General features: G+C 48.5%; 1 protein-coding gene across 3 annotated transcripts in view; it reads left to right on the plus strand.

Annotated features, from left to right (window-relative positions):
- Positions 1–27092, plus strand: part of LOC137309260 (SITS-binding protein-like) — a 208605-nt gene that overhangs the window by 180376 nt on the left and 1137 nt on the right. For 2 of the 3 annotated variants that reach the window (XM_067977522.1, XM_067977523.1), the window contains exon 8: positions 21138–21259. The exons of the other annotated variant lie outside the window; for it this stretch is intronic. In XM_067977522.1, coding sequence (XP_067833623.1) covers positions 21138–21259 — 122 coding nt within the window. The remainder of the gene's footprint in view (positions 1–21137; positions 21260–27092) is intronic. 3 annotated transcript variants of the gene reach the window in all.

The raw sequence follows: 27092 nt of genomic DNA on the forward strand, positions 1-27092 counted from the left end.
CAGGGTGTGTCGGGCCCGGGTCCCCCAGTGTGTGTCGGGCCCGAGTCCCCCAGTGTGTGTCGGGCCCGAGTCCCCCAGTGTGTGTCGGGCCCGAGTCCCCCAGTGTGTGTCGGGCCCGAGTCCCCCAGTGTGTGTCGGGCCCGAGTCCCCCAGTGTGTGTCGGGCCCGGGTCCCCCAGTGTGTGTCGGGCCCGAGTCCCCCAGTGTGTGTCGGGCCCGAGTCCCCCAGTGTGTGTCGGGCCCGAGTCCCCCAGTGTGTGTCGGGCCCGAGTCCCCCAGTGTGTGTCGGGCCCGAGTCCCCCAGTGTGTGTCGGGCCCGAGTCCCCCAGTGTGTGTCGGGCCCGAGTCCCCAGTGTGTGTCGGGCCCGAGTCCCCCAGTGTGTGTCGGGCCCGAGTCCCCCAGTGTGTGTCGGGCCCGAGTCCCACAGTGTGTGTCGGGCCCGAGTCCCCCAGTGTGTGTCGGGCCCGAGTCCCCCAGTGTGTGTCGGGCCCGAGTCCCCAGTGTGTGTCGGGCCCGAGTCCCCAGTGTGTGTCGGGCCCGAGTCCCCAGTGTGTGTCGGGCCCGAGTCCCCAGTGTGTGTCGGGCCCGAGTCCCCAGTCCCCGGTGTGTGTCGGGCCCGAGTCCCCAGTGTGTGTCGGGCCCGAGTCCCCAGTGTGTGTCGGGCCCGAGTCCCCAGTCCCCAGTGTGTGTCGGGCCCGAGTCCCCAGTCCCCAGTGTGTGTCGGGCCCGAGTCCCCAGTCCCCAGTGTGTGTCGGGCCCGAGTCCCCAGTGTGTGTCGGGCCCGAGTCCCCAGTGTGTGTCGGGCCCGAGTCCCCAGTGTGTGTCGGGCCCGAGTCCCCAGTGTGTGTCGGGCCCGAGTCCCCAGTCCCCAGTGTGTGTCGGGCCCGAGTCCCCAGTGTGTGTCGGGCCCGAGTCCCCAGTGTGTGTCGGGCCCGAGTCCCCAGTCCCCAGTGTGTGTCGGGCCCGAGTCCCCAGTGTGTGTCGGGCCCGAGTCCCCAGTCCCCAGTGTGTGTCGGGCCCGAGTCCCCAGTGTGTGTCGGGCCCGAGTCCCCAGTCCCCAGTGTGTGTCGGGCCCGAGTCCCCAGTGACCCCAATCAAAGGGAGTCCTTCCCTGCACCATTGTGGATCTGGGGTGGAAAATGTTCCATCAAGCAGTCGTGTGCAGCAGTTGTTTGAGCACCTTCTCGGACTCCCAGGCCGCATATGATTTTTGCGGCCTGGAGGATCCATGGGCCATTTATATACTGTGTACAGTGTGAGAGGCTGCAATCTCTCTGTAGTTACCTGAAGGGGCCGCACCTCAACATTTGGTTACACGTTAGCCCCGCACTCCTAATCTTTGTCCGCCCGGTGTGGAGGGGGGTGGGTAAGTCAGAGGATCGTCTCCCGGACCTGGCTAAAATAGCAATTTTTGGTCCAGCTGTCTGCCTCTCCTCTGCGGCCTTGTCCGTGCCCGGGTGGCCCTGGTGAGGGAGCATGTGGTGCCCACCGGTTCACTTGATGCCTTCTCCGACCGGTGGGCACTGCAGGGTCCAGAGTGACACTGATAACAACATTGTGATTTAGTTGGGAAAGGTTCCCTTTGCTTTAGTTGGGTCTTTGTTGCTTATTTTGGCTTCTTTTAGTTTGATTGGACCATATGTTTCTTTCCTATACTAGTGGTGTCCTAAAAGGGCACTTGTTGAGCTGACTCTTGTTTGGTGACCCTGGGGCAACCTAGTGTAACCTTTATTGGTCCATCAAAAGCCTTAGCAATTATCATGATACCATAGGAGATACAGCACAGAAGGAAGCCATTCGGCCCATCGTGCCTATGCTGGCTCTTTGAAAGTCCTTTCCAATTATTCCCACACCCCTGCTCTTTTCCCACAGCCCTGCAATTTTTCCCCTTCAAGTATTTATCCAATTCTCTTTTGAAAGTTATTATTGAATCTGCTTCCACCGCCCTTTCAGGCAGTGCATTCCAGATCATAACAAAATGTGTACAAAAAATGTTTCCTCATGTCGCCTCTGGTTCTTTTGCCAATCACCTTAAATCTGTATCCTCTGGTTACTGACCCTTCTGCCAACGGGAACAGTTTCTCCTTATTTACTCTATCAAAACCGTTCATGATTTTGAAAACCTATCAAATCTCCCCTTAACCTTCTCTGCTGTAAGGAGAACAACCCCAGCTTCTCCAGTCTATCCATGTAACTGAAGTCCCTCATCCCTGGAACCATTCTAGTAAATCTCTTCTGCCCCCTCTCTAAGGTCTTCACATCCTTCCTAAAGTGTGGTGCCCAGAATTGAACACAATACTCCAGCTGGGGCCCACCCAGTGTTTTATAAAGGTTTAGCATAACTTCCTTGCTTTTGCACTCTGTGCCTCTATTAATAAAGCCCAGGATCCCAGGATTTGTGAACAAAGTTCCTCATCAGCTGGGGATGCCTGTCCTGGAGGTCTGTAACAGGTGCCAATCATAAACTTGGGGCCATTGGCTTGGACTAATTGAATCCAAACTTTTTTTTATATTTCAAAATATACTTTATTTCATAAAATTTAAAGATACACACAGTTCAATGTAGAAAGACACAATTTCAAACAATGCAGATCAAACCAATACAATGCAGATTGTACACACTACGATCCCATTATTACAGTTCAGAACACAGTACATATCTGGACTAAAACAAAAGCAAAATACTGCAGATACCGGAAATCTGAAATAAAAACAGAAGATGCTGGAAATACTCAGCAAGTCAGGCAGCATCTGTGGAGAAAGTTAACGTTTCAGAGTTAATGTTTCAGGTCGAAGAACCTTCCTCAGAACTGGAACTCCAATTCTGACGAAAGGTCATCGACCTGAAACATTAACTGTTTCTTTCTCCACAGATGCTGCCTGACTTGCTGAGTATTTCCAGCATTTTCTGCTTTTATTACATATCTGGACTAATTGAATCTAAACAGCTTCAGCTCCTGCTGCTGTGCTAATATCTCATGCCACAGCAGGCAGATTGTTTCTGACAAATAAGGCTACACCACCTCCATCCTGACCTCTATTCCACCTTTCCTAAAACAGTTATACCCTGCGATCTGGTATTCAGCATCATCATTTCAATCTAGCCCTTTCTCAGTATCACCTGGGTTTTCTAAAGCTGTGTAAGATTGTAGTTCCCGCAGTTTATTTCTAAGACTTCTTGCATTAGCAGAGAAGCATTTCAGTGGTTTGTCAGTTAGCTGACTCTGGGCACCATTCCTTCCCTGTGCCTTGCCTTTAGAAAATCTGGGTAGTCCATTAGTGCTACCTACCCCAGTAAAACTACTGGCTGGTTTATCTATCCTAACCCTTGGCTCAACTCGTTTAAATGCTCCCCAAAGGCTACCTCAAAATTCTCAGCCAACATCTGTGCACCCAGAAAGCTAAGATGGAGCCACCCCTCCTAAAAAGCTTACCTGGCTGCTGAACAACTCCCCCAGTTGTCTATAAAAGCAAGTCTCTCCCACTTACTTAGCTCCTCGAGCCACAGGTTGAGTCCAATGATTCTGCTGTTGCTTTCTGCAGAACCCCGTGACACTGGAAGGAGGCCGGAGAGGACCACATTTGCTCCCTTCTCCTTTAGTGCATGAACCAACTTCCTGTAGTTGTCCTGGAAGAGAAAGGACTTTTTATCCATGACACCATTTGTTCCCACGTGCCATGTCATGATGGCTCCAACTTCCTCACCTTTCATGAGGTCATCCACTCTGTTGTGAAGATCATTAACTTTGGCTCCTGGAAAACACATAAGCATGTGGTTCAAAGCCTTACCTTTGCACAGCGCGGTGTTGGTGAGTCTGACAGTGGAGTCCCCAATGACTAGAGCCCTCTGTCCGACCTGTCTCTCTGACTTTGACTGTGCCTTTCCATTCTGCTTTGCCTTGATTCATTTTCTTTTGGTGGTAACTTGGGCTGTGCTGTCGGTCATGGCTACGATGCTGCTGTCTTCTGCAGGGGAATCGGTCTCTTCCTGTGCGAGAGCTGCAAATCTGTTCTCCAAGGCAAAAGTACAATCCTGAGTACAGAAAGAAATGGAGTCAAGTAAACACTCCCAGGACAGGTACAGTAAGGGTTAGATAGAGTAAAGGACACTCTACACTGTCCCATCAAACACTCCCAGGGCAGGTACAGCACGGGTTAGATAGAGTAAAGGACACTCTACACTGTCCCATCAAACACTCCCAGGGCAGGTGCAGTAAGGGTTAGATAGAGTAAAGGACACTCTACACTGTCCCATCAAACACTCCCAGGACAGGTACAGCACGGGTTAGATAGAGGAAAGGACACTCTACACTGTCCCATCAAACACTCCCGGGGCAGGTACAGCACGGGTTAGATAGAGTAAAGGACACTCTACAATGTCCCATCAAACACTCCCGGGGCAGGTACAGCACGGGTTAGATAGAGTAAAGGACACTCTACACTGTCCCATCAAACACTCCCAGGGCAGGTACAGCACGGGTTAGATACAGAGTAAAGGACACTCTACACTGTCCCATCAAACACTCCCAGGACAGGTACAGCACGGGTTAGATACAGAGTAAAGCTCCCTCCACACTGTCCCATCAAACACTCCCGGGGCAGGTACAGCACGGGTTAGATAGAGTAAAGCTCCCTCTACACTGTCCCATCAAACACTCCCGGGGCAGGTACAGCACGGGTTAGATACAGAGTAAAGCTCCCTCTACACTGTCCCATCAAACACTCCCAGGGTAGGTACAGCACGGGTTAGATACAGAGTAAAGCTCCCTCTACACTGTCCCATCAAACACTCCCGGGGCAGGTACAGCACGGGTTAGATACAGAGTAAAGCTCCCTCTACACTGTCCCATCAAACACTCCCAGGACAGGTACAGCACGGGTTAGATAGAGTAAAGGACACTCTACACTGTCCCATCAAACACTCCCAGGACAGGTACAGCACGGGTTAGATACAGAGTAAAGCTCCCTCTACACTGTCCCATCAAACACTCCCAGGGCAGGTACAGCACGGGTTAGATACAGAGTAAAGCTCCCTCTACACTGTCCCATCAAACACTCCCAGGGCAGGTACAGCACGGGTTAGATACAGAGTAAAGCTCCCTCTACACTGTCCCATCAAACACTCCCAGGGCAGGTACAGCACGGGTTAAATACAGAGTAAAGCTCCCTCTACACTGTCCCATCCAACTTTCCTCACCTGGAAGTGTTTGATGAGAAAGTGTAGAGGGACCTTTACTTTGTATCGAATCCATGCTGTACTTGCCCTGGGACTGTTTGATAAGGCAAAAAAGGGAAGCTTATGTCAGACACCAAGAGTTCAATACTGCAGAAAGCCTAGAGGAGTATAGGAAGTGCAGGTAGGAAATTAAAAAGGAAATAAGGAAAGCAAAGAGAGAGCATGAAAAAATACTGGCAAGTAAAATAAAGGAAAACCCAAGAATGTTTTATAAATACATAAAGAGCAAGAGGATAACTAAGGAAAGAGTAGGGCTTACTGGAGACCAAAAAGGTAACCTATGTGTGGAGATGGAAAATGCGGGTATGGTTCACAAAAGAGAGGGATGATGCAGAGATTGTAGTTGAGGAGGAGGAGTGTGAAATATTGAATGGGATAAACACAGATAGAGAGGAAGTATCAAGGGGATTAGCATCTTTGAAAGTAGACAAATCGCCAGGCCCGGATGAAATGTATCCCAGGCTGTTAAGAGAAGCAAGGGAGGAAATAGCGGAGGCTCTGACCATCATTTTCCAATCCTCCCTGGCTACAGGCATGGTGCCGGAGAATTGGAGGACTGCTAAAGTACCGTTGTTTAAAAAGGGAGAAAGGGATAGACCGAGTAATTATAGGCCTGTCAGTCTAACCTCGGTGGTGGGCAAATTATTGGAAACAATTCTGAGGGACAGCATAAATCGTCATTTAGAAAGGCACAGGTTAATCAAGGGCAGTCAGCATGGTTAAGGGAAGGTCGTGTCTGACTAATTTGATCGAATTTTTTGAGGAGGTAACAAGGAGGGTCGATGAGGGTAACGCGTTTGATGTAGTATACATGGATTTTAGCAAGGCTTTTGACAAGGTCCCACGTGGCAGACTGGCCAAGAAAGTAAAATCCCATGGGATCCCAGGGAAAGTGGCAAGTTGGATCCAAAATTGGCCCAGTGGCAGGAAGCAAAGGGTAACGGTCGACGGGTGTATTTGCAACTGGAAGGCTGTTTACAGTGGGGTCCCGCAAGGCTCAGTACTAGGTCCCTTGCTTTATATGGTATATTAATGATTTGGACTTGAATGTGGGGGTTTGATTACGAAATTTGCGGATGACACAAAGATAGACCGTGTGGTTGATAGTGAGGAGGAAAGCTGTAGACTGCAGGAAGATATCAATGGACTGGTCAGATGGGCAGAAAAGTGGCAAATGGAATTCAATCCGGAGAAATGTGAGGTGATGCATTTGGGGAGGGCAAACAAAGCAAGGTAAGATACAGAGTAAAGTCCCCTCTACACTGTCCCATCAAACACTCCCAGGGCAGGTACAGCACGGGTTAGATACAGAGTAAAGCTCTCTCTACACTGTCCCATCAAACACTCCCAGGGCAGGTACAGCACGGGTTAGATACAGAGTAAAGCTCCCTCTACACTGTCCCATCAAACACTCCCAGGGCAGGTACAGCACGGGTTAGATACAGAGTAAAGCTCCCTCCACACTGTCCCATCAAACACTCCCAGGGCAGGTACAGCACGGGTTAGATACAGAGTAAAGTTCCCTCTACACTGTCCCATCAAACACTCCCAGGGCAGGTATAGCATGGGTTAAATACAGAGTAAAGCTCCCTCTACACTGTCCCATCAAACACTCCCAGGACAGGTCCAGCACGGGTTAGATACAGAGTAAAGCTCCCTCTACACTGTCCCATCAAACACTCCCAGGGCAGGTCCAGCACGGGTTAGATACAGAGTAAAGCTCCCTCTACACTGTCCCATCAAACACTCCCAGGGCAGGTACAGCACGGGTTAGATACAGAGTAAAGCTCCCTCTACACTGTCCCATCAAACACTCCCAGGGCAGGGACAGCACGGGTTAGATACAGAGTAAAGCTCCCTCTACACTGTCCCATCAAACACTCCCAGGGCAGGTACAGCATGGGTTAAATACAGAGTAAAGCTCCCTCTACACTGTCCCATCAAACACTCCCAGGGCAGGTACAGCACGGGTTAGATACAGAGTAAAGCTCCCTCTACACTGTCCCATCAAACACTCCCAGGGCAGGTACAGCATGGGTTAAATACAGAGTAAAGCTCCCTCTACACTGTCCCATCAAACACTCCCTGGGCAGGTACAGCACGGGTTAGATACAGAGTAAAGCTCCCTCTACACTGTCCCATCAAACACTCCCGGGGCAGGTACAGCACGGGTTAGATACAGAATAAAGCTCCCTCTACACTGTCCCATCAAACACTCCCAGGGCAGGTACAGCACGGGTTAGATACAGAGTAAAGCTCCCTCTACACTGTCCCATCAAACACTCCCAGGGCAGGTACAGGGTTAGATACAGAATAAAGCTCCCTGTCTGAAACTATGGAAAGAACACAGAAAACCGTTTCTTAACAGCACAGCAGATGACATTTTTTTCTAATCGCTCCAAATAAAGCGAATATTTCTGACAATGTTTACCCCAATGTCCAGTCCCTATACCAGAACTCCGCCTCTTTTGCACCACAGAAGTTTGGAATTTCAGGCCCCGTCTGTACAATAAGAACGTGGTAATCTGCAGTCAGCATGGATTGAGAAGGGGGAAATCTTTCTCCCACCAGGCTCCTGAATTTCATTCAGGCAGTGACATTCCAAGTGTAGGGTGGAATACCCTGAGATGTGCCTAAACTTCCAAAAGGCTTTTGACAAATTTCCATATGAAAGGCTGTTAATTAAACTCAAAGATGTGGGGATTCTGAGTAAACTTCGTGAATGGGCAAGATACTGGCTGAGGGGTAGAAAATAATAGGTACTCACTAAAAGAGTTATATCAGGATGGGGGGAATAGGTGGCACAAGAATCATACAGCACTTATCTATATATAGAAAGATAGAGAGTGTGAGGGAGTGAGAGAGAGAGAGTCAGGGAGAAAGACAGGGAGAACGCGAGAGAGAGAGGGAGAGAGAATGCGAGAGAGAGAAAGTATAAGAAAGAGAGACACAGAGAGGGATGAAGAGGGAATGCGAGAGAGAGAGCGACGGAGAAAGACAGATGGAGAGAGACAGAGAGAGAACGCGAGACAGGGAGAGGGAGAGGAAGAGGGAGAGAGAACCCGAGAGAGTGAAAGCATAAGAGAGACAGAGAGGAAGAGAGAATGAGAGAGAGAGAGCACTGGAGAGAGACAGAGGGAGTGACATAGAGAGAGACAGAGAGAGAGAACGCAAGACAGAGAGAGGGAGAGGGGGAGAGAACACAAGAGAAATTGCGGAATGGGACAGGAATCACATTTGCCCAGAATAACACTGGAACACCCCTCGACGCACTGACCATGCCACCCGTCTCGTAACACTTTAGAACTGTTAGTAACACAAGGGTCCTGATCAAACTGTACGGGGACTCTGGGAGGAATGGACCCTGAACACTGGGTCTGGTCCTGATCAAACTGTACGGGGACTCTGGGAGGAATGGACCCTGAGCACTGGGTCTGGTCCTGATCAAACTGTACGGGGACTCTGTGAGGGCCAATGTTTCATTTAATAGCAATCGAAACACATGGTCCGAATAAATCAGAAAACCCAATCTCAGTGACAGAGGGGCTAAGAACCCTGAGACAGCTGAGAGGTGGAATATTTCAGGCAGGTCTGACAGTTTGATGCAGTGCGGTGCATTCTTCTTATGTGACTGACGACTCCATGTAGTTTGAAATTAATTTGGAGTGAACTGCGTTGATATTTCTGGATGGGAGCACAGGGACTTTGGTATTTGAACTGATGAAAATATGGAGCACTGTTTCTGCTTATTTTTAGCTGTAGAATCGACTGAGTCGACCACGATTTGTATCAACCTTTGTATTTCAACATGTGTGTGTTTGGCCTGGGGCTGAGGCCAGGCCTGGGCTGATGCTGAGCCTGGGGCCGAGGCCGGGCCTGGGGCCGAGGTCGAGCCTGGGACTGAGGCTGAGCCTGGGAGTAAAACCTCAGTGGGTTAACGCACTAATGATGTCGTTGGTCCTTAGTAGACTCAACATCTCAACATGTCCAACCAATGAAGAGCAGTAATCAGCCCAGCCAATAGGATGTTGAAGCACAATAATGAAAACAGTAAGATACAGTCAGGTCTGGTCCTGATCAAACTGTACGGGGCTCTGGGAGGAATGGATCCTGAGCACTGGGTCTGGTCCTGATCAAACTGTACGGGGACTCTGGGAGGAATGGACCCTGAACACTGGGTCTGGTCCTGATCAAACTGTACGGGGCTCTGGGAGGAACGGACCCTGAGCACTGGGTCTGGTCCTGATCACACTGTACGGGGACTCTGGGAGGAATGGACCCTGAGCACTGGGTCTGGTCCTGATCAAACTGTACGGGGACTCTGGGAGGAATGGACCCTGAGCACTGGGTCTGGTCATAGAATCATAGAATCATAGAAGTTACAACATGGAAACAGGCCCTTCGGCCCAACATGTCCATGTCGCCCAGTTTATACCACTAATCTAGTCCCAATTGCCTGCACTTGGCCCATATCCCTCTATACCCATCTTACCCATGTAACTGTCCAAATGCTTTTTAAAAGACAAAATTGTACCCGCCTCTACTACTGCCTCTGGCAGCTCGTTCCAGACACTCACCACCCTTTGAGTGAAAAAATTGCCCCTCTGGACCCTTTTGTATCTCTCCCCTCTCACCTTAAATCTATGCCCCCTCGTTATAGACTCCCCTACCTTTGGGAAAAGATTTTGACTATCTACCTTATCTATGCCCCTCATTATTTTATAGACTTCTATAAGATCACCCCTTAACCTCCTACTCTCCAGGGAAAAAAGTCCCAATCTGTCTAACCTCTCCCTATAAGTCAAACCATCAAGTCCCGGTAGCATCCTAGTAAATCTTTTCTGCACTCTTTCTAGTTTAATAATATCCTTTCTATAATAGGGTGACCAGAACTGTACACAGTACTCCAAGTGTGGCCTCACCAATGCCCTGTACAACTTCAACAAGACATCCCAACTCCTGCATTCAATGTTCTGACCAATGAAACCAAGCATGCCGAATGCCTTCTTCACCACCCTATCCACCTGTGACTCCACTTTCAAGGAGCTATGAACCTGTACTCCTAGATCTCTTTGTTCTATAACTCTCCCCAACGCCCTACCATTAACGGAGTAGGTCCTGGCCCGATTCGATCTACCAAAATGCATCACCTCACATTTATCTAAATTAAACTCCATCTGCCATTCATCGGCCCACTGGCCCAATTTATCAAGATCCCGTTGCAATCCGAGATAACCTTCTTCACTGTCCACAATGCCACCAATCTTGGTGTCATCTGCAAACTTACTAACCATGCCTCCTAAATTCTCATCCAAATCATTAATATAAATAACAAATAACAGCGGACCCAGCACCGATCCCTGAGGCACACCGCTGGACACAGGCATCCAGTTTGAAAAACAACCCTCTACAACCACCCTCTGTCTTCTGTCGTCAAGCCAATTTTGTATCCAATTGGCTACCTCACCTTGGATCCCATGAGATTTAACCTTATGCAACAACCTACCATGCGGTATCATGTAGACCACATCCACTGCACAGCCCTCATCTATCTTCTTGGTTACCCCTTCAAAAAACTCAATCAAATTCGTGAGACATGATTTTCCTCTCACAAAACCATGCTGACTGTTCCTAATTAGTCCCTGCCTCTCCAAATGCCTGTAGATCCTGTCCCTCAGAATACCCTCTAACAACTTACCCACTACAGATGTCTGTAGTTCCCAGGCTTTTCCCTGCCGCCCTTCTTAAACAAAGGCACAACATTTGCTACCCTCCAATCTTCAGGCACCTCACCTGTAGCGGTGGATGATTCAAATATCTCTGCTAGGGGACCCGCAATTTCCTCCCTAACCTCCCATAACGTCCTGGGATACATTTCATCAGGTCCCGGAGATTTATCTACCTTGATGCGCGTTAAGACTTCCAGCACCTCCCTCTCTGTAATATGCACACTCCTCAAGACATCACTATTTATTTCCCCAAGTTCCCTAACATCCATGCCTTTCTCAACCGTAAATACCGATGTGAAATATTCATTCAGGATCTCACCCATCTCTTGTGGTTCCGCACATAGATGACCTTGTTGATCCTTAAGAGGCCCTACTCTCTCCCTAGTTACTCTTTTGCCCTTTATGTATTTGTAGAAGCTCTTTGGATTCTCCTTTGCCTTATCTGCCAAAGTAATCTCATGTCCCCTTTTTGTCCTCCTGATTTCTCTCTTAACTCTACTCTTCAAGGGATCCACTTGATCCCAGCTGCCTATGCATGTCATATGCCTCCTTCTTCTTTTTGACTAGGGCCTCAGTCTCCCGAGTCATCCAAGGTTCCCTACTTCTACTAGCCTTGCCCTTCACTTTATAAGGAATGTGCTTACCCTGAACCCTGGTTAACACACTTTTGAAAGCCTCCCACTTAACAGACGTCCCTTTGCCTGCCAACAGACTCTCCCAATCAACTTCTGAAAGTTCCAGTCTAATACCATCAAAATTGGCCTTTCCCCAATTTAGAATTTTATCTTTTGGGCCAGACCTATCCTTCTCCATAGCTATCTTGAAACTAATGGAATTATGATCACTGGTCCCAAAGTCATCCCTCACTAACACTTCTGTCACCTGCCCTTCCTTATTTCCCAAGAGGAGGTCAAGTTTTGTCCCATCTCTAGTCGGGCCATCCACATACTGAATGAGAAATTCCTCCTGAATACACTCAACAAATTTCTCTCCATCCAAGCCCCTAATGCTATGGCTGTCCCAGTCAATGTTGGGAAAGTTAAAGTCCCCTACTATTACCACCCTATTTTTCTTGCAGCTGTCTGTAATCTGCTTACATATTTGCTCCTCAATTTCCCGTTGACTATTTGGGGGTCTGTAGTACAATCCTATCAAAGTGATCTCTCCCTTCTTATTTTTCAGTTCTACCCATATAGACTCAGTGGGCGAACCCTCGGATATATCCCCTCTCACTACTGCCGTGATGTTCTCCCTAATCAAGAACGCAACTCCCCCTCCTCTCTTACCTCCTGCTCTATCTTTCCTATAGCATCTGTACCCTGGAACATTGAGCTGCCAGTCCTGCCCCTCCCTTAGCCATGTTTCAGTAATAGCTATAACATCCCAGTCCCATGTACCCATCCATGCCCTGAGTTCATCTGCCTTGCCCATCAGACTTCTTACATTGAAATAAATGCAGTTTAATCTAGACTTCCCTTGGTCTTTGCCCTGCTTTCTCAGACCATCTGTCCGGTCATGTTCTGTACACTCTCCCTTACTGCCTTTTGTTTCTGTCACCACTTTATTTCCCACTGACCTCCTGCATCGGTTCCCATCCCCCTGCCATATTAGTTTAAACCCTCCCCAACAGCACTAGCAAACATTCCCCCTAGGACATTGGTTCCAGTCCTGCCCAGATGCAGACCGTCCAATTTGTACTGGTCCCACCTCCCCCAGAACTGGTTCCAATGTCCCAGGAATTTGAATCCCTCCCTCTTGCACCATCTCTCAAGCCACGTATTCAGCCTAGTTATCCTGTCATTCCTACTCTGACTAGCCCGTGGCACTGGTAGCAATCCTGAGATTACTACCCTTGAGGTCCTACTCTTTAGTTTAACTCCTAACTCCCTAAATTCAGCTTGTAGGACCTCATCCTGTTTTTTACCTATATCGTTGGTGCCTATATGCACCACGACAACTGGCTGTTCACCCTCCCCCTCCAGAATGTCCTGCAGCCGCTCCGAGACATCCTTGACCCTTGCACCAGGGAGGCAACATACCATCCTGGAGTCTCGGTTGCGTCCGCAGAAATGCCTGTCTATTCCCCTTACAATCGAGTCCCCTATCACTATAGCTCTGCCACTCTTTCTCCTGCCCTCCTGTGCAGCAGAGCCAGCCACGGTGCCATGAACCTGGCCACTGCCACCTTCCCCTGGTGAGCCATCTCCCCCAACAGTATCCAAAACGGTATACCTGTTTTGGAGGGAGATGTCTGCAGGGGACCCCTGCACTGCCTTCCTACTCTTCCTCTGTCTGTTGGTCACCCATTCACTATCTCCCTCAGTAATTTTTATCTGCGGTGTGACCAACTCACTGAACGTGCTATCCACGACTTTCTCAGCATCGCGGATGCTCCAAAGTGAGTCCATCCGCAGCTCCAGAGCCGTCAAGCGGTCAAACAATAGCTGCAGCTGGACACCCTTCCCGCAGGTGAAGGAATCAGGGATACAGGAAGGAGCCCTGAATTCCCACATCCCACAAGAGGAACATGACACGGCTGTGGGATCTCCTGCCATGACTTAACCCTTAGTTAGCTTAACAACAACTACAATGTCAAGAGAAAAAAAAGGAAAGAAAAACTACTTACCACTCCCTTTAAGGAGTTTACTCCTTTAAATTGTTCTTAATTTAGAGAATGTTAACTACACTAGGTCCTGATCAAACTGTACGGGGCTCTGGGAGGAACGGACCCTGAGCACTGGGTCTGGTCCTGATCAAACTGTACGGGGACTCTGGGAGGAACGGACCCTGAGCACTGGGTCTGGTTCTGGTCACCGAGACACAAGAGAGATATTCAACCACTGGAGGCAGTGCAGAGAAGACACGGGTCCCTCGTAGCACTGGACACCTCGTAGTCTCATGGGTGAATTATGAGCACGGCAGCAGACTTTAATGGGGCACTTCAATTCCTTTTGCTCGTTGTGGTGGAGAATCAGAAGGCCTTTGATAAAGTCCCACATAAGGGGTTAGTGTGCAAAATTAAAGCACATGGGATTGGGGGTAATATACTGGCATGGATTGAAAATTGGTTAACAGACAGGAAACAGAGAGTAGGAATAAATGGGTCTTTTTCAGGGTGGCAGGCAGTGACTAGTGGGGTACCACAGGGATCAGTGCTTGGGCCCCAGATATTCACAATATATATCAATGGTTTGGATGAGGGAACCAAATGTAATATTTCCAAGTTTGCTGATGACACAAAACTAGGTGGGATCGTGAGTTGTGAGGAGGATGCAAAGAGGCTTCAAGGCGATTTAAACAAGTTGAGTGAGTGGGCAAATACATGGCAGATGCAGTATAATGTGGATAAATGTGAAGTTATCCACTTCGGAAGGAAAAACAGAAAGGCAGAGTATTATTTAAACGGTGATAGATTGGGAATTGTTGATGTACAAAGGGATCTGGGTGTCTTTGTACACCAGTTACTGAAAGCAAACATGAAGGTGCAACAAGCAGTTAGGAAGGCAAATGGTATGTGGGCCTTCATTGTAAGAGGATTTGAGTACAGAAGCAAGGGTGTCTTACCGCAGTTATACAGGGCCTTGGTGAGACCACACCTGGAGTATTGTGTGCAGTTTTGGTCTCCTTACCTAAGAAAGGATATACTTTCCATAGAGGGAGTTCAGCGAAGGTTCACCAGACTGATTCCTGGGATGGCAGGACTGTCGTATGAGGAGAGATTGGGTCGACTCGGCCCGTATTCACTCGAGTTTAGAAGAATGAGAGGGGATCTCATTGAAACATATAAAATTCTGACAGGGAGGATGTTTCCCTTGGCTGGGGGGTCCAGAACGAGGGGTCACGGTCTCAGGATACGGGGTAGGACATTTAGGACTGAGATGAGGAGAAATCTCTTCACTCAGAGGGTGGTGAACCTGTGGAATTCTCTACCACAGAAGGCTGTGGAGGCCCAGTCACTGAATATATTTAAGAAGGAGCGAGATAGATTTCTGGACACAAAAGGCATCAAGGGGTATGGGAAGAGAGCGTGAATGTGGTATTGAGATAGAGGATCAGCCATGATCATATTGAATGGCGGAGCAGGCTCGAAGGGCCGAATGGCCTACTCCTGCTCCTATTTTCTATATTTCTAATTACATTAAAATGGTCGATTCCGTTCGTGGTTGAATGGTCTGCTGTCCTCTGTGTGGGCACCTGATTCACAGGCTCCTGCTGGGCCTAGTAGAGATGGTTCTGCTAATTCCAAACATATGTTCCAACTGCTGCAGTACATCTCGTGCAGGCGAGATGGTAACAGAGCAAAAGCTTCTTTTAAACCAGAGATCCATCACCCCGCTCCCCTGTGATATACCACTGTGCGGGCTCTCAGTCTTAAAAGGTTTATGGGACTGCAGGTGCTGACACACACTGTACACTCGGAGCAGTGATACATTCTTTCTGGCTGCTCTTTTGATCACTCGCAGCCTGAGATAAGTCATGTTAAGCGTCTAAATCTCCAAGTGTGCGGCGAGTGGAGTTCACCACAGGACAGACCCATTATTGAGAGATGGACTCTCCACATCACTGCACTATCACATATCGCCCTGTTCTCAACTTCAGTTCATTCTTCTCACTCTTTGTGTCACCTTCAGTTCTACGATGGGAGCCACTGATCACACCTGACAAGAGGAAAGAGCACAATCATTCACAGTTATAACAAGAGGAACAGACACAGTACAAACAGACGGGATAATAGTCTCTCGCCATTTGCTTTACTTTGTATCTAACCTGTGCTGTTCCTGCCATTTAATACATTAACTCTCCCATTGAATCCCACCCCTCTGGTACATTAACTCTCCCATTGAATCCCACCCCTCTGGTACATTAACTCTCCCATTGAATCCCACCCCTCTGGTACATTAACTCTCCCATTGAATCCCACCCCTCTGGTACATTCCTTCCTCCTCACCAAACCTTCTCCACTTTTTTGGCTCCTTCTTGTTCTTCGATCTCCTCACCTTGTTCCACGTTTCCTACTCATTGAAAACCCTTGCTGTATGATCCTCTCCCAACTCCCGTTAACTTCCTTACCATACTTTTCTCCCTTCTCTCCTTTACATTGAATCAAGCAACTCATGATCCTTGGTGACTTCACCCTACACCTAAACTGCCCAATCTCCTCTTCTCTGAACTCTCTGAACTCTCTTCCTCACTCAATCTCAAATAAACTCCCCCACCCATGGCCACTCCCTCAACCTCACATGGCCTCTCTGCATCCGAGGTCTCAATCACTGATAAAGTTTTCGCTGACCAATGCTTCATCTATCTTAACACCCATGATTCCCTACCCTCCCCCAAATCCACTACACTCATCATCTGTCTGTGGAAAAAAACTCCTGGTAGTTCCCTTATGATCTCTTACTCTCGCTCTCTCTCACTCTCGCTCTCTCTCTCTCTCTCACTCTCGCTCTATCGCTCTCTCTCACTCTCACTCTTGATCTACCGCTCTCTCTCACTCTCGCTCTCTCTCACTCTCGCTCTCGCTCTCGCTCCCTCTCACTCTCTCTCACTCTCACTCTCACTCTTGATCTCTCGCTCTCTCTCACTCTTGCTCTCTTGCTCGTTCTCGCTCTCTCTTTCGCTCTCACTTTCATGCTATCTCCAAGCTCTTTTCCTCTTCTGTCGACTTATTAAACCATTCCCTCACCTCTTTTTTGAAGAGGTGACTAAAGTAGTGGACTGGGGACTGTCAATGGATGTTATTTATATGGACTTCCAGAAGGCGTTTGATAAAGTCCCACATAAGAGACTGTTAGCTAAGATAGAAACCCATGGAATCGAGGGAAAAGTACGGACTTGGTTAGGAAGTTGGCTGAACAAAAGGCGACAGAGAGTAGGGATAATGGGTAGGTACTCACATTGGCAGGATGTGACTAGTGGAGTCCCGCAGGGATTTGTCTTGGGGCCTCAATTATTCACAATATTTATTAACGACTTAGATGAAGGCATAGAAAGTCTCATATCTAAGTTTGCCAATGACACAAAGATTGGTGGCATTGTAAGCAGTGTAGATGAAAACATAAAATTACAAAGCGATATTGATAGATTAGGTGAATGGGCAAATCTGTGGCAAATGGAATTCAATGTAGACAAATGTGAGGTCATCCACTTTGGATCAAAAAAGGATAGAACAGGATACTTTTTCTAAATGGTAAAAAGTTAAAAACAGTGGATGTCCAAAGGGACTGAGGGGTTCAGGTACATAGATCATTGAAGTGTCATGAACAGGTGCAGAAAATAATCAAAAAGGCTAATGAAATGCTGGCCTTTATATCCAGAGGACTAGAGTACAAGGGAACAGAATTATGCTGCAGCTATACAAAACCCTGGTTAGACCGCACCTGGAGTACTGTGAGCAGTTCTGGGCACCGCACCTTCGGAAGGACATATTGGCCTTGGAGGGAGTGCAGCGTAGGTTTACTAGAATGATACCCGGACTTCAAGGGTTAAGTTACGAGGAGAGATTACACAAATTGGGGTTGTATTCTCTAGAGTTTAGAAGGTTAAGGGGTGATCTGATCAAAGTTTATAAGATATTAAGGGGAACAGATAGGGTGGATAGAGAGAAACTATTTACGCTGGTTGGGGATTTTAGGAGTAGGGGGCACAGTCTAAAAATTAGAGCCAGACCTTTCAGGAGCGAGATTAGAAAACATTTCTACACACAAAGGGTGGTAGAAGTTTGGAACTCTCTTCTGCAAATGCCAATTGATACTAGCTCAATTGCTAAATTTAAATCTGAGATAGATAGCTTTTTGGCAACCAAAGGTGTTAAGGGATATGGGCCAAAGGCAGGTATATGGAGTTAGATCACAGATCAGCCATGATCTTATCAAATGGCGGAGCAGGTACGAGGGGCTGAATGGCCTACTCCTGTTCCTATGTTCTATGTTTCCTATCTTCAATGCCCTTTCTCCCAGCAAATCAATGATTGCCTCCCATTCCTGTTGCTCCTCTGGTGCACCACTGGCTCTCTTAAATCCACAAGATTGAATGCTCGATATACCAGGCACACCGCCAACCTAGTCATCGATTGCCAGATCCCAATCGTATCAAGCCTTACCAAGTGCCACTTTATTGTGCAAATACTGCTTACAATTCCAGGATCATCCTGGGGAGCAAAGGCAATCATCAGCCCCTCTTCTCCATAATTAATGCTCCCTCAAACTCCCTTTCTCCTGCTCCTTCCACCCTTACTTCCAATCCTCAACCCCTCTTCTCCATAATTAACGCTCTCTCAAACTCCCTTTCTCCTGCTCCTTCCACCCTCACTTCCAATCCTCAGTGCGAGAAATTCATGGAATTGCTTCTCTCTGAGATTGAAATCATCTGCACAACAGTTTCTGCTGCTCCCTCACCTTCCACTCCCCTCCACCCCAGACCTCCCAACCATTCTAGCCCGAACACTTCTCCAGTTCTCCTCCCCACCTCTTTCCCCTTTCCCCCGATTTTCTTGGACCAAATTTGTGTTCATTCAGTGATCACTCCTGGTAATCCATTATCGCAACCCTCTCTCTCACTGACCACTCCTGGTAATCCCTTACCGCCACCCTCTCTCTCACTGACCACTCCTGGTAATCCATTATCGCAACCCTCTCTCTCACTGACCACACCTGGTAATCCCTTACCACCACCCTCTTCCTCACTAACCACTCCTGGTAATCCCTTACCACCACCCTCTCTCTCACTGACCATTCCTGGTAATCCCTTACCACCACCCTCTTCCTCACTAACCACTCCTGGTAATCCCTTACCACCACCCTCTCTCTCACTGACCATTCCTGGTAATCCCTTACCACCACCCTCTTCCTCACTAACCACTCCTGGTAATCCCTTACCACCACCCTCTCTCTCACTGACCATTCCTGGTAATCCCTTACCACCACCCTCTTCCTCACTAACAACTCCTGGTAATCCCTTACTGCCACCCTCTCCCTCACTGACCACTCCTGGTAATCCCTTACCACCACCCTCTTCTTCACTGACCACTCCTGGTAATCCCTTAACACCACCCTCTGCCTCACTGACCACTCCTGGTAATCCCTTACCACCACCCTCTGTCTCACTGACCACTCCTGGTAATCCCTTACCACCACCTTCTCCCTCACTGACCACTCCTGGTAATCCCTTAACACTACCCTCTGCCTCACTGACCACTCCTGGTAATCCCTTACCACCACCCTCTGTCTCACTGACCACTCCTGGTAATCCCTTACCACCACCCTCTGCCTCACTGACCACTCCTGGTAATCCCTTACCACCACCCTCTCCCTCACTGACCACTCCTGGTAATCCCTTACCACCACCCGCTCCCTCACTGATCACTCCTGGTAATCCCTTACCACCACCCTCTGTCTCACTGCTCACTCCTGGTAATCCCTTACCACCACCCTCTGTCTCACTGCTCACTCCTGGTAATCCCTTACCACCACCCTCTGTCTCACTGCTCACTCCTGGTAATCCCTTACCACCACCCTCTTCCTCACTGACCACTGCTGGTAATCCCTTACCACCACCCTCTCCCTCACTGACCACTCCTGGTAATCCCTTACCACCACCCTCTCCCTCACTGACCGCTCCTGGTAATCCCTTACCACCACCCTCTCCCTCACTGACCACTCCTGGTAATCCATTACCACCACCCTCTCCCTCACTGACCGCTCCTGGTAATCCCTTACCACCACCCTCTCCCTCATTGACCACTCCTGGTAATCCCTTACCACCACCCTCTGTCTCACTGACCACTCCTGGTAATCACTTACCACCACCCTCTCCCTCACTGACCGCTCCTGGTAATCCCTTACCACCACCCTCTCCCTCATTGACCACTCCTGGTAATCCCTTACCACCTCCCTCTCCCTCACTGACCACTCCTGGTAATCCCTTATCACCACCCTCTGTCTCACTGACCACTCCTGGTAATCCCTTACCACCACCCTCTGTCTCACTGACCACTCCTGGTAATCCCTTACCACCACCCTCTGTCTCACTGCTCACTCCTGGTAATCCCTTACCACCACCCTCTTCCTCACTGACCACTGCTGGTAATCCCTTACCACCACCCTCTCCCTCACTGACCGCTCCTGGTAATCCCTTACCACCACCCTCTGTCTCACTGACCGCTCCTGGTAATCCCTTACCACCACCCTCTCCCTCATTGACCACTCCTGGTAATCCCTTACCACCTCCCTCTCCCTCACTGACCACTCCTGGTAATCCCTTACCACCACCCTCTGTCTCACTGCTCACTCCTGGTAATCCCTTACCACCACCCTCTTCCTCACTGACCACTGCTGGTAATCCCTTACCACCACCCTCTCCCTCACTGACCACTCCTGGTAATCCCTTACCACCACCCTCTCGCTCACTGACCGCTCCTGGTAATCCCTTACCACCACCCTCTCCCTCACTGACCACTCCTGGTAATCCCTTACCACCACCCTCTCCCTCATTGACCACTCCTGGTAATCCATTACCACCACCCTCTCCCTCACTGACCGCTCCTGGTAATCCCTTACCACCACCCTCTGTCTCACTGACTACTCCTGGTAATCCCTTACCACCACCCTCTCCCTCATTGACCACTCCTGGTAATCCCTTACCACCTCCCTCTCTCTCCACTGCTCCCCAGTTTTGTTATCTTCAAATTGATGAAGCTCGAGATTAGTTTAACATACAAGAGGCCCAATCACGGACGCGAGCTCACTTCAAGTAGCTCCCCCTCTCCTCAGATCTGACACTGCACCTCTCACCAGTTCTCTGGAGGTCGGCTGGATCTTGTGTGAACCGTATTCCAGGACCCGTTGGAGAGAAGGGATGAATACGTCAGTTTCAGTAGTTTTCGGTGGGAAAGATTGGGTGATACCTGAACCCAAGTGCAATTGAGATTGTGAGGCACAGATCCACACTTGCTGTCGTGTGTGCCAGCAGAGAGGTGAGCCTTCATTGGGCACCTGTCAGGCAGCTCAGGGCCCAGTCCTGAAATGCTGATCGACTATGGGAGGGACCAGCATCAGAGCAAATCCGAATCCCTCACTTACTCCCAAAGTGCTTTAGTAATGAGCACCAGCTGTTCCTTGGTTCCAAGGGAAAACTGTTGACTGACCTTTGCTCTGTGGCCTTTGATCTTTCAGGAGGCTCACTAACGAACGGGTACCTGGCAGACGAGGAGCTGTTTATCCGCTGGCTGCAGGTTGTGACCTTCTTACCCGTGATGTCGTTCAGCACTCCACCGTGGGCCTTCGGGGAGAGTTGGGTATGTGGGGAGGCCCACTGAGGGCACACTGAGAGATGCGCCCCCACATTACCTGCTGCTCTGTGTTAATCCTTACACGAAAGGGCCGAGCTCCTGACAAGGACGCTCAAGGGGCTAAAATGACCCGCTCCTTTTCCCATGTTTCGCACCTGAGCCCCCGACACATTACGGTTCATGGGGACATAATAGTACTGACTCATACTGACACGGAGGTTCCAAACAGCCCCGATCTGGAGGGCCTGGATAGTACCGCCAGCTGTTTTAGGGCCTTGGTGGTACAGCCAGCAGTTTTAGGGCCTGGATGGTAGACACAGATATTTTAGGGCATGAACGGTTGCTCGAAAGCTGGCTGTACATGCCTGAGAATCTCTTATTCTATATATAAACCACCCACACCTCTCGATTAGATTCCAGCCCGTAACTCACTCCCGGGTATCTGTTATTCTATATATAAACCACCCGAACCCCTCGATTAGATTCCAGCCTGTAACTCACTCCCGGGTATCTGTTATTCTATATATAAACCCCCCCGAACCCCTCGATTAGATTCCAGCCCGTAACTCACTCCCGGGTATCTGTTATTCTATATATAAACCCCCCGAACCCCTCGATTAGATTCCAGCCTGTAACTCACTCCCGGGTATCTGTTATTCTATATATAAACCACCCGAACGCCTCGATTAGATTCCAGCCCGTAACTCACTCCTGGGTATCTGTTATTCGATATATAAACCCCCCGAACCCCTCGATTAGATTCCAGCCTGTAACTCACTCCCGGGTATCTGTTATTCTATATATAAACCCCCCGAACCCCTCGATTAGATTCCAGCCCGTAACTCACTCCCGGGTATCTGTTATTCTATATATAAACCACCCACACCTCTCGATTAGATTCCAGCCCGTAACTCACTCCCGGGTATCTGTTATTCCAGATATAAAGAACCCGAACCCCTCGATTAGATTCCAGCCTGTAACTCACTCCCAGTTATCAGTTATTCGATATCTAAACCACCCGAACCCCTCGATTAGATTCTAGCCGAAAACTCACTCCCGGGTATTTGTTATTCTATATATAAACCCCCCGAACCCCTCGATTAGATTCCAGCCTGTAATTCACTCCCGGGTATCTGTTATTCTATACATAAATCCCCCGAACCCCTCGATTAGATTCCAGCCTGTAATTCACTCCCGGGTATCTGTTATTCTATATATAAATCCCCCGAAACCCTCGATTAGATTCCAGCCTGTAATTCACTCCCGGGTATCTGTTATTCTATATATAAACCACCCGAACCCCTCGATTAGATTCCAGCCTGTAACTCACTCCCGGGTATCTGTTCTATATATAAACCACCCGAACCCCTCGATCAGATTCCAGCCTGTAACTCACTCCCAGGTATCTGTTATTCTATATATAAACCACCCGAACCCCTCGATTAGATTCCAGCCTGTAACTCACTCCCGGGTATCTGTTATTCTATATATAAACACCCCCGAACCCCTCGATTAGATTCCAGCCTGTAACTCACTCCCGGGTATCTGTTATTCTATATATAAACCACCCGAACCCCTCGATTAGATTCCAGTCTGTAACTCAATCCTGGGTATCTGTTATTCTATATATAAACCCCCCCGAACCCCTCGATTAGATTCCAGCCTGTAACTCACTCCCGGGTATCTGTTAATCTATATATAAACCACCCGAACCCATCGATTAGATTCCAGCCTGTAACTCACTCCCGGGTATCTGTTATTCTATATATAAACACCCCCGAACCCCTCGATTAGATTCCAGCCAGTAACTCACTCCCGGGTATCTGTTATTCCAGATATAACGAACCCGAACCCCTCGATTAGATTCCAGCCTGTAACTCTATCCCGGGTATCTGTTATTCTATATATAAACCCCCCCGAACCCCTCGATTAGATTCCAGTCTGTAACTCAATCCTGGGTATCTGTTATTCTATATATAAACCCCCCCGAACCCCTCGATTAGATTCCAGCCTGAAACTCACTCCCGGATATCTGTTATTCTATATATAAACCCCCCGAACCCCTCGATTAGATTCCAGCCTGTAACTCACTCCCGGGTACCTGTTATTCTATATATAAACCCCCCCGAACCCCTCGATTAGATTCCAGCCTGTAACTCACTCCTGGGTATCTGTTATTCTATATATAAACCCCCCCGAACCCCTCGATTAGATTCCAGCCTGTAACTCACTCCCGGGTATCTGTTAATCTATATATAAACCACCCGAACCCCTCGATGAGATTCCAGCCTGTAACTCACTCCCGGGTATCTGTTATTCTATATATAAACCACCCGAACCCCTCGATTAGATTCCAGCCTGTAACTCACTCCCGGGTATCTGTTATTCGATATAAAAACCACCCGAACCCCTCGATTAGATTCCAGCCTGTAACTCACTCCCGGGTATCTGTTATTCTATATATAAACCCACCCGAACCCATCCATTAGATTCCAGCCTGTAACTCACTCCCGGGTATCTGTTATTCTATATATAAACCACCCGAACCCCTCGATGAGATTCTAGCCTGTAACTCACTCCCGGGTATCTGTTATTCTATATATAAACCCCCCGAACCCCTCGATTAGATTCCAGCCTGTAACTCACTCCCGGGTATCTGTTATTCTATATATAAACCCCCCGAACCCCTCGATTAGATTCCAGTCTGTAACTCACTCCCGGGGACCTGTTATTCTATATATAAACCCCCCGAACCCCACGATTAGATTCCAGTCTGTAACTCACTCCCGGGTATCTGTTATTCTATATATAAACCCCCCGAACCCCTCGATTAGATTCCAGCCTGGAACTCACTCCCGGGTATCTGTTATTCTATACATAAACCCCCCGAACCCCTCGATTAGATTCCAGCCTGTAACTCACTCCCGGGTACCTGTTATTCTATATATAAACCACCCGAACCCCTCGATTAGATTCCAGCCTGTAACTCACTCCCGGGTATCTGTTATTCGATATATAAACCACCCGAACCCCTCGATTAGATTCCAGCCTGTAACTCACTCCCGGGTATCTGTTATTCTATATATAACCCCCCCGAACCCCTCGATTAGATTCCAGCCTGTAACTCACTCCCGGGTATCTGTTATTCTATAAAAAAACCACCCGAAACCCTCGATCAGATTCCAGCCTGTATCTCACTCCCAGTATTTGTTATTCTATATATAAACCCCCCCGAACCCCTCGATTAGATTCCAGCCTGTAACTCACTCCCGGGTATCTGTTATTCTATATATAACCCCCCCGAACCCCTCGATTCGATTCCAGCCTGTAACTCACTCCCGGGTACCTGTTATTCTATATATAAACCACCCGAACCCCTCGATTAGATTCCAGCCTGTAACTCACTCCCGGGTATCTGTTATTCTATATATAAACCACCCGAACCCCTCGATTAGATTCCAGCCAGTAACTCACTCCCGGGTATCTGTTATTCCAGATATAACGAACCCGAACCCCTCGATTAGATTCCAGCCTGTAACTCTATCCCGGGTATCTGTTATTCTATATATAAACCCCCCCGAACCCCTCGATTAGATTCCAGTCTGTAACTCAATCCTGGGTATCTGTTATTCTATATATAAACCCCCCCGAACCCCTCGATTAGATTCCAGCCTGTAACTCACTCCCGGATATCTGTTATTCTATATATAAACCCCCCGAACCCCTCGATTAGATTCCAGCCTGTAACTCACTCCCGGGTACCTGTTATTCTATATATAAACCCCCCCGAACCCCTCGATTAGATTCCAGCCTGTAACTCACTCCTGGGTATCTGTTATTCTATATATAAACCCCCCCGAACCCCTCGATTAGATTCCAGCCTGTAACTCACTCCCGGGTATCTGTTATTCTATATATAAACCACCCGAACCCATCGATTAGATTCCAGCCTGTAACTCACTCCCGGGTATCTGTTATTCTATATATAAACCCCCCCGAACCCCTCGATTAGATTCCAGCCTGTAACTCACTCCCGGGAATCTGTTATTCTATATATAAACACCCCCGAACCCATCCATTAGATTCCAGCCTGTAACTCACTCCCGGGTATCTGTTATTCTATATATAAACTCCCCGAACCCCTCGATTAGATTCCAGCCTGTAACTCACTCCCGGGTATCTGTTATTCTATATATAAACCCCCCGAACCCCTCGATTAGATTCCAGTCTGTAACTCACTCCCGGGGACCTGTTATTCTATATATAAACCCCCCGAACCCCTCGATTAGATTCCAGTCTGTAACTCACTCCCGGGTATCTGTTATTCTATATATAAACCCCCCGAACCCCTCGATTAGATTCCAGCCTGTAACTCACTCCTGGGTATCTGTTATTCTATATATAAACGCCCCCGAACCCCTCGATTAGATTCCAGCCTGTAACTCACTCCTGGGTATCTGTTATTCTATATATAAACCCCCCCGAACCCCTCGATTAGATTCCAGCCTGTAACTCACTCCCGGGTATCTGTTATTCTATATATAAACCCCCCGAACCCCTCGATTAGATTCCAGCCTGTAACTCACTCCCGGGTACCTGTTATTCTATATATAAACCACCCGAACCCCTCGATTAGATTCCAGCCTGTAACTCACTCCCGGGTATCTGTTATTCGATATATAACCCCCCCGAACCCCTCGATTAGATTCCAGCCTGTAACTCACTCCCGGGTACCTGTTATTCTATATATAAACCACCCGAACCCCTCGATTAGATTCCAGCCTGTAACTCACTCCCGGGTATCTGTTATTCGATATATAAACCACCCGAACCCCTCGATTAGATTCCAGCCTGTAACTCACTCCCGGGTATCTGTTATTCTATATATAACCCCCCCGAACCCCTCGATTAGATTCCAGCCTGTAACTCACTCCCGGGTATCTGTTATTCTATATATAAACCCCCCCGAACCCCTCGATTAGATTCCAGCCTGTAACTCACTCCCGGGTATCTGTTATTCTATATATAACCCCCCCCGAACCCCTCGATTAGATTCCAGTCTGTAACTCACTCCCGGGTATCTGTTATTCTATATATAAACCACCCGAACCCCTCGATTAGATTCCAGCCTGTAACTCACTCCCGGGTATCTGTTATTATATATATAAACCCCCCGAACCCCTCGATTAGATTCCAGCCTGTAACTCACTCCCGGGTATCTGTTATTCTATATATAAACCCCCCGAACCCCTCGATTAGATTCCAGCCTGCAACTCACTCCCGGGTATCTGTTATTCTATATATAAACCCCCCCGAACCCCTCGATTAGATTCCAGCCTGTAACTCACTCCCGGGTATCTGTTATTCTATATATAACCCCCCCGAACCCCTCGATTAGATTCCAGCCTGTAACTCACTCCCGGGTATCTGTTATTCTATATATAAACCCCCCGAACCCCTCGATTAGATTCCAGCCTGTAACTCACTCCCGGGTATCTGTTATTCTATATATAAACCCCCCCGAACCCCTCGATTAGATTCCAGCCTGTAACTCACTCCCGGGTATCTGTTATTCTATATATAAACCACCCGAACCCCTCGATTAGATTCCAGCCTGTAACTCACTCCCGGGTATCTGTTATTCTATATATAAACCCCCCCGAACCCCTCGATTAGATTCCAGCCTGCAACTCACTCCCGGGTATCTGTTATTCTATATATAAACCCCCCCGAACCCCTCGATTAGATTCCAGCCTGTAACTCACTCCCGGGTATCTGTTATTCTATATATAACCCCCCCGAACCCCTCGATTAGATTCCAGCCTGTAACTCACTCCCG

The sequence above is a fragment of the Heptranchias perlo genome, unplaced genomic scaffold (assembly GCF_035084215.1).
Source record: "Heptranchias perlo isolate sHepPer1 unplaced genomic scaffold, sHepPer1.hap1 HAP1_SCAFFOLD_156, whole genome shotgun sequence".
Classification (NCBI taxonomy): domain Eukaryota; kingdom Metazoa; phylum Chordata; class Chondrichthyes; order Hexanchiformes; family Hexanchidae; genus Heptranchias; species Heptranchias perlo.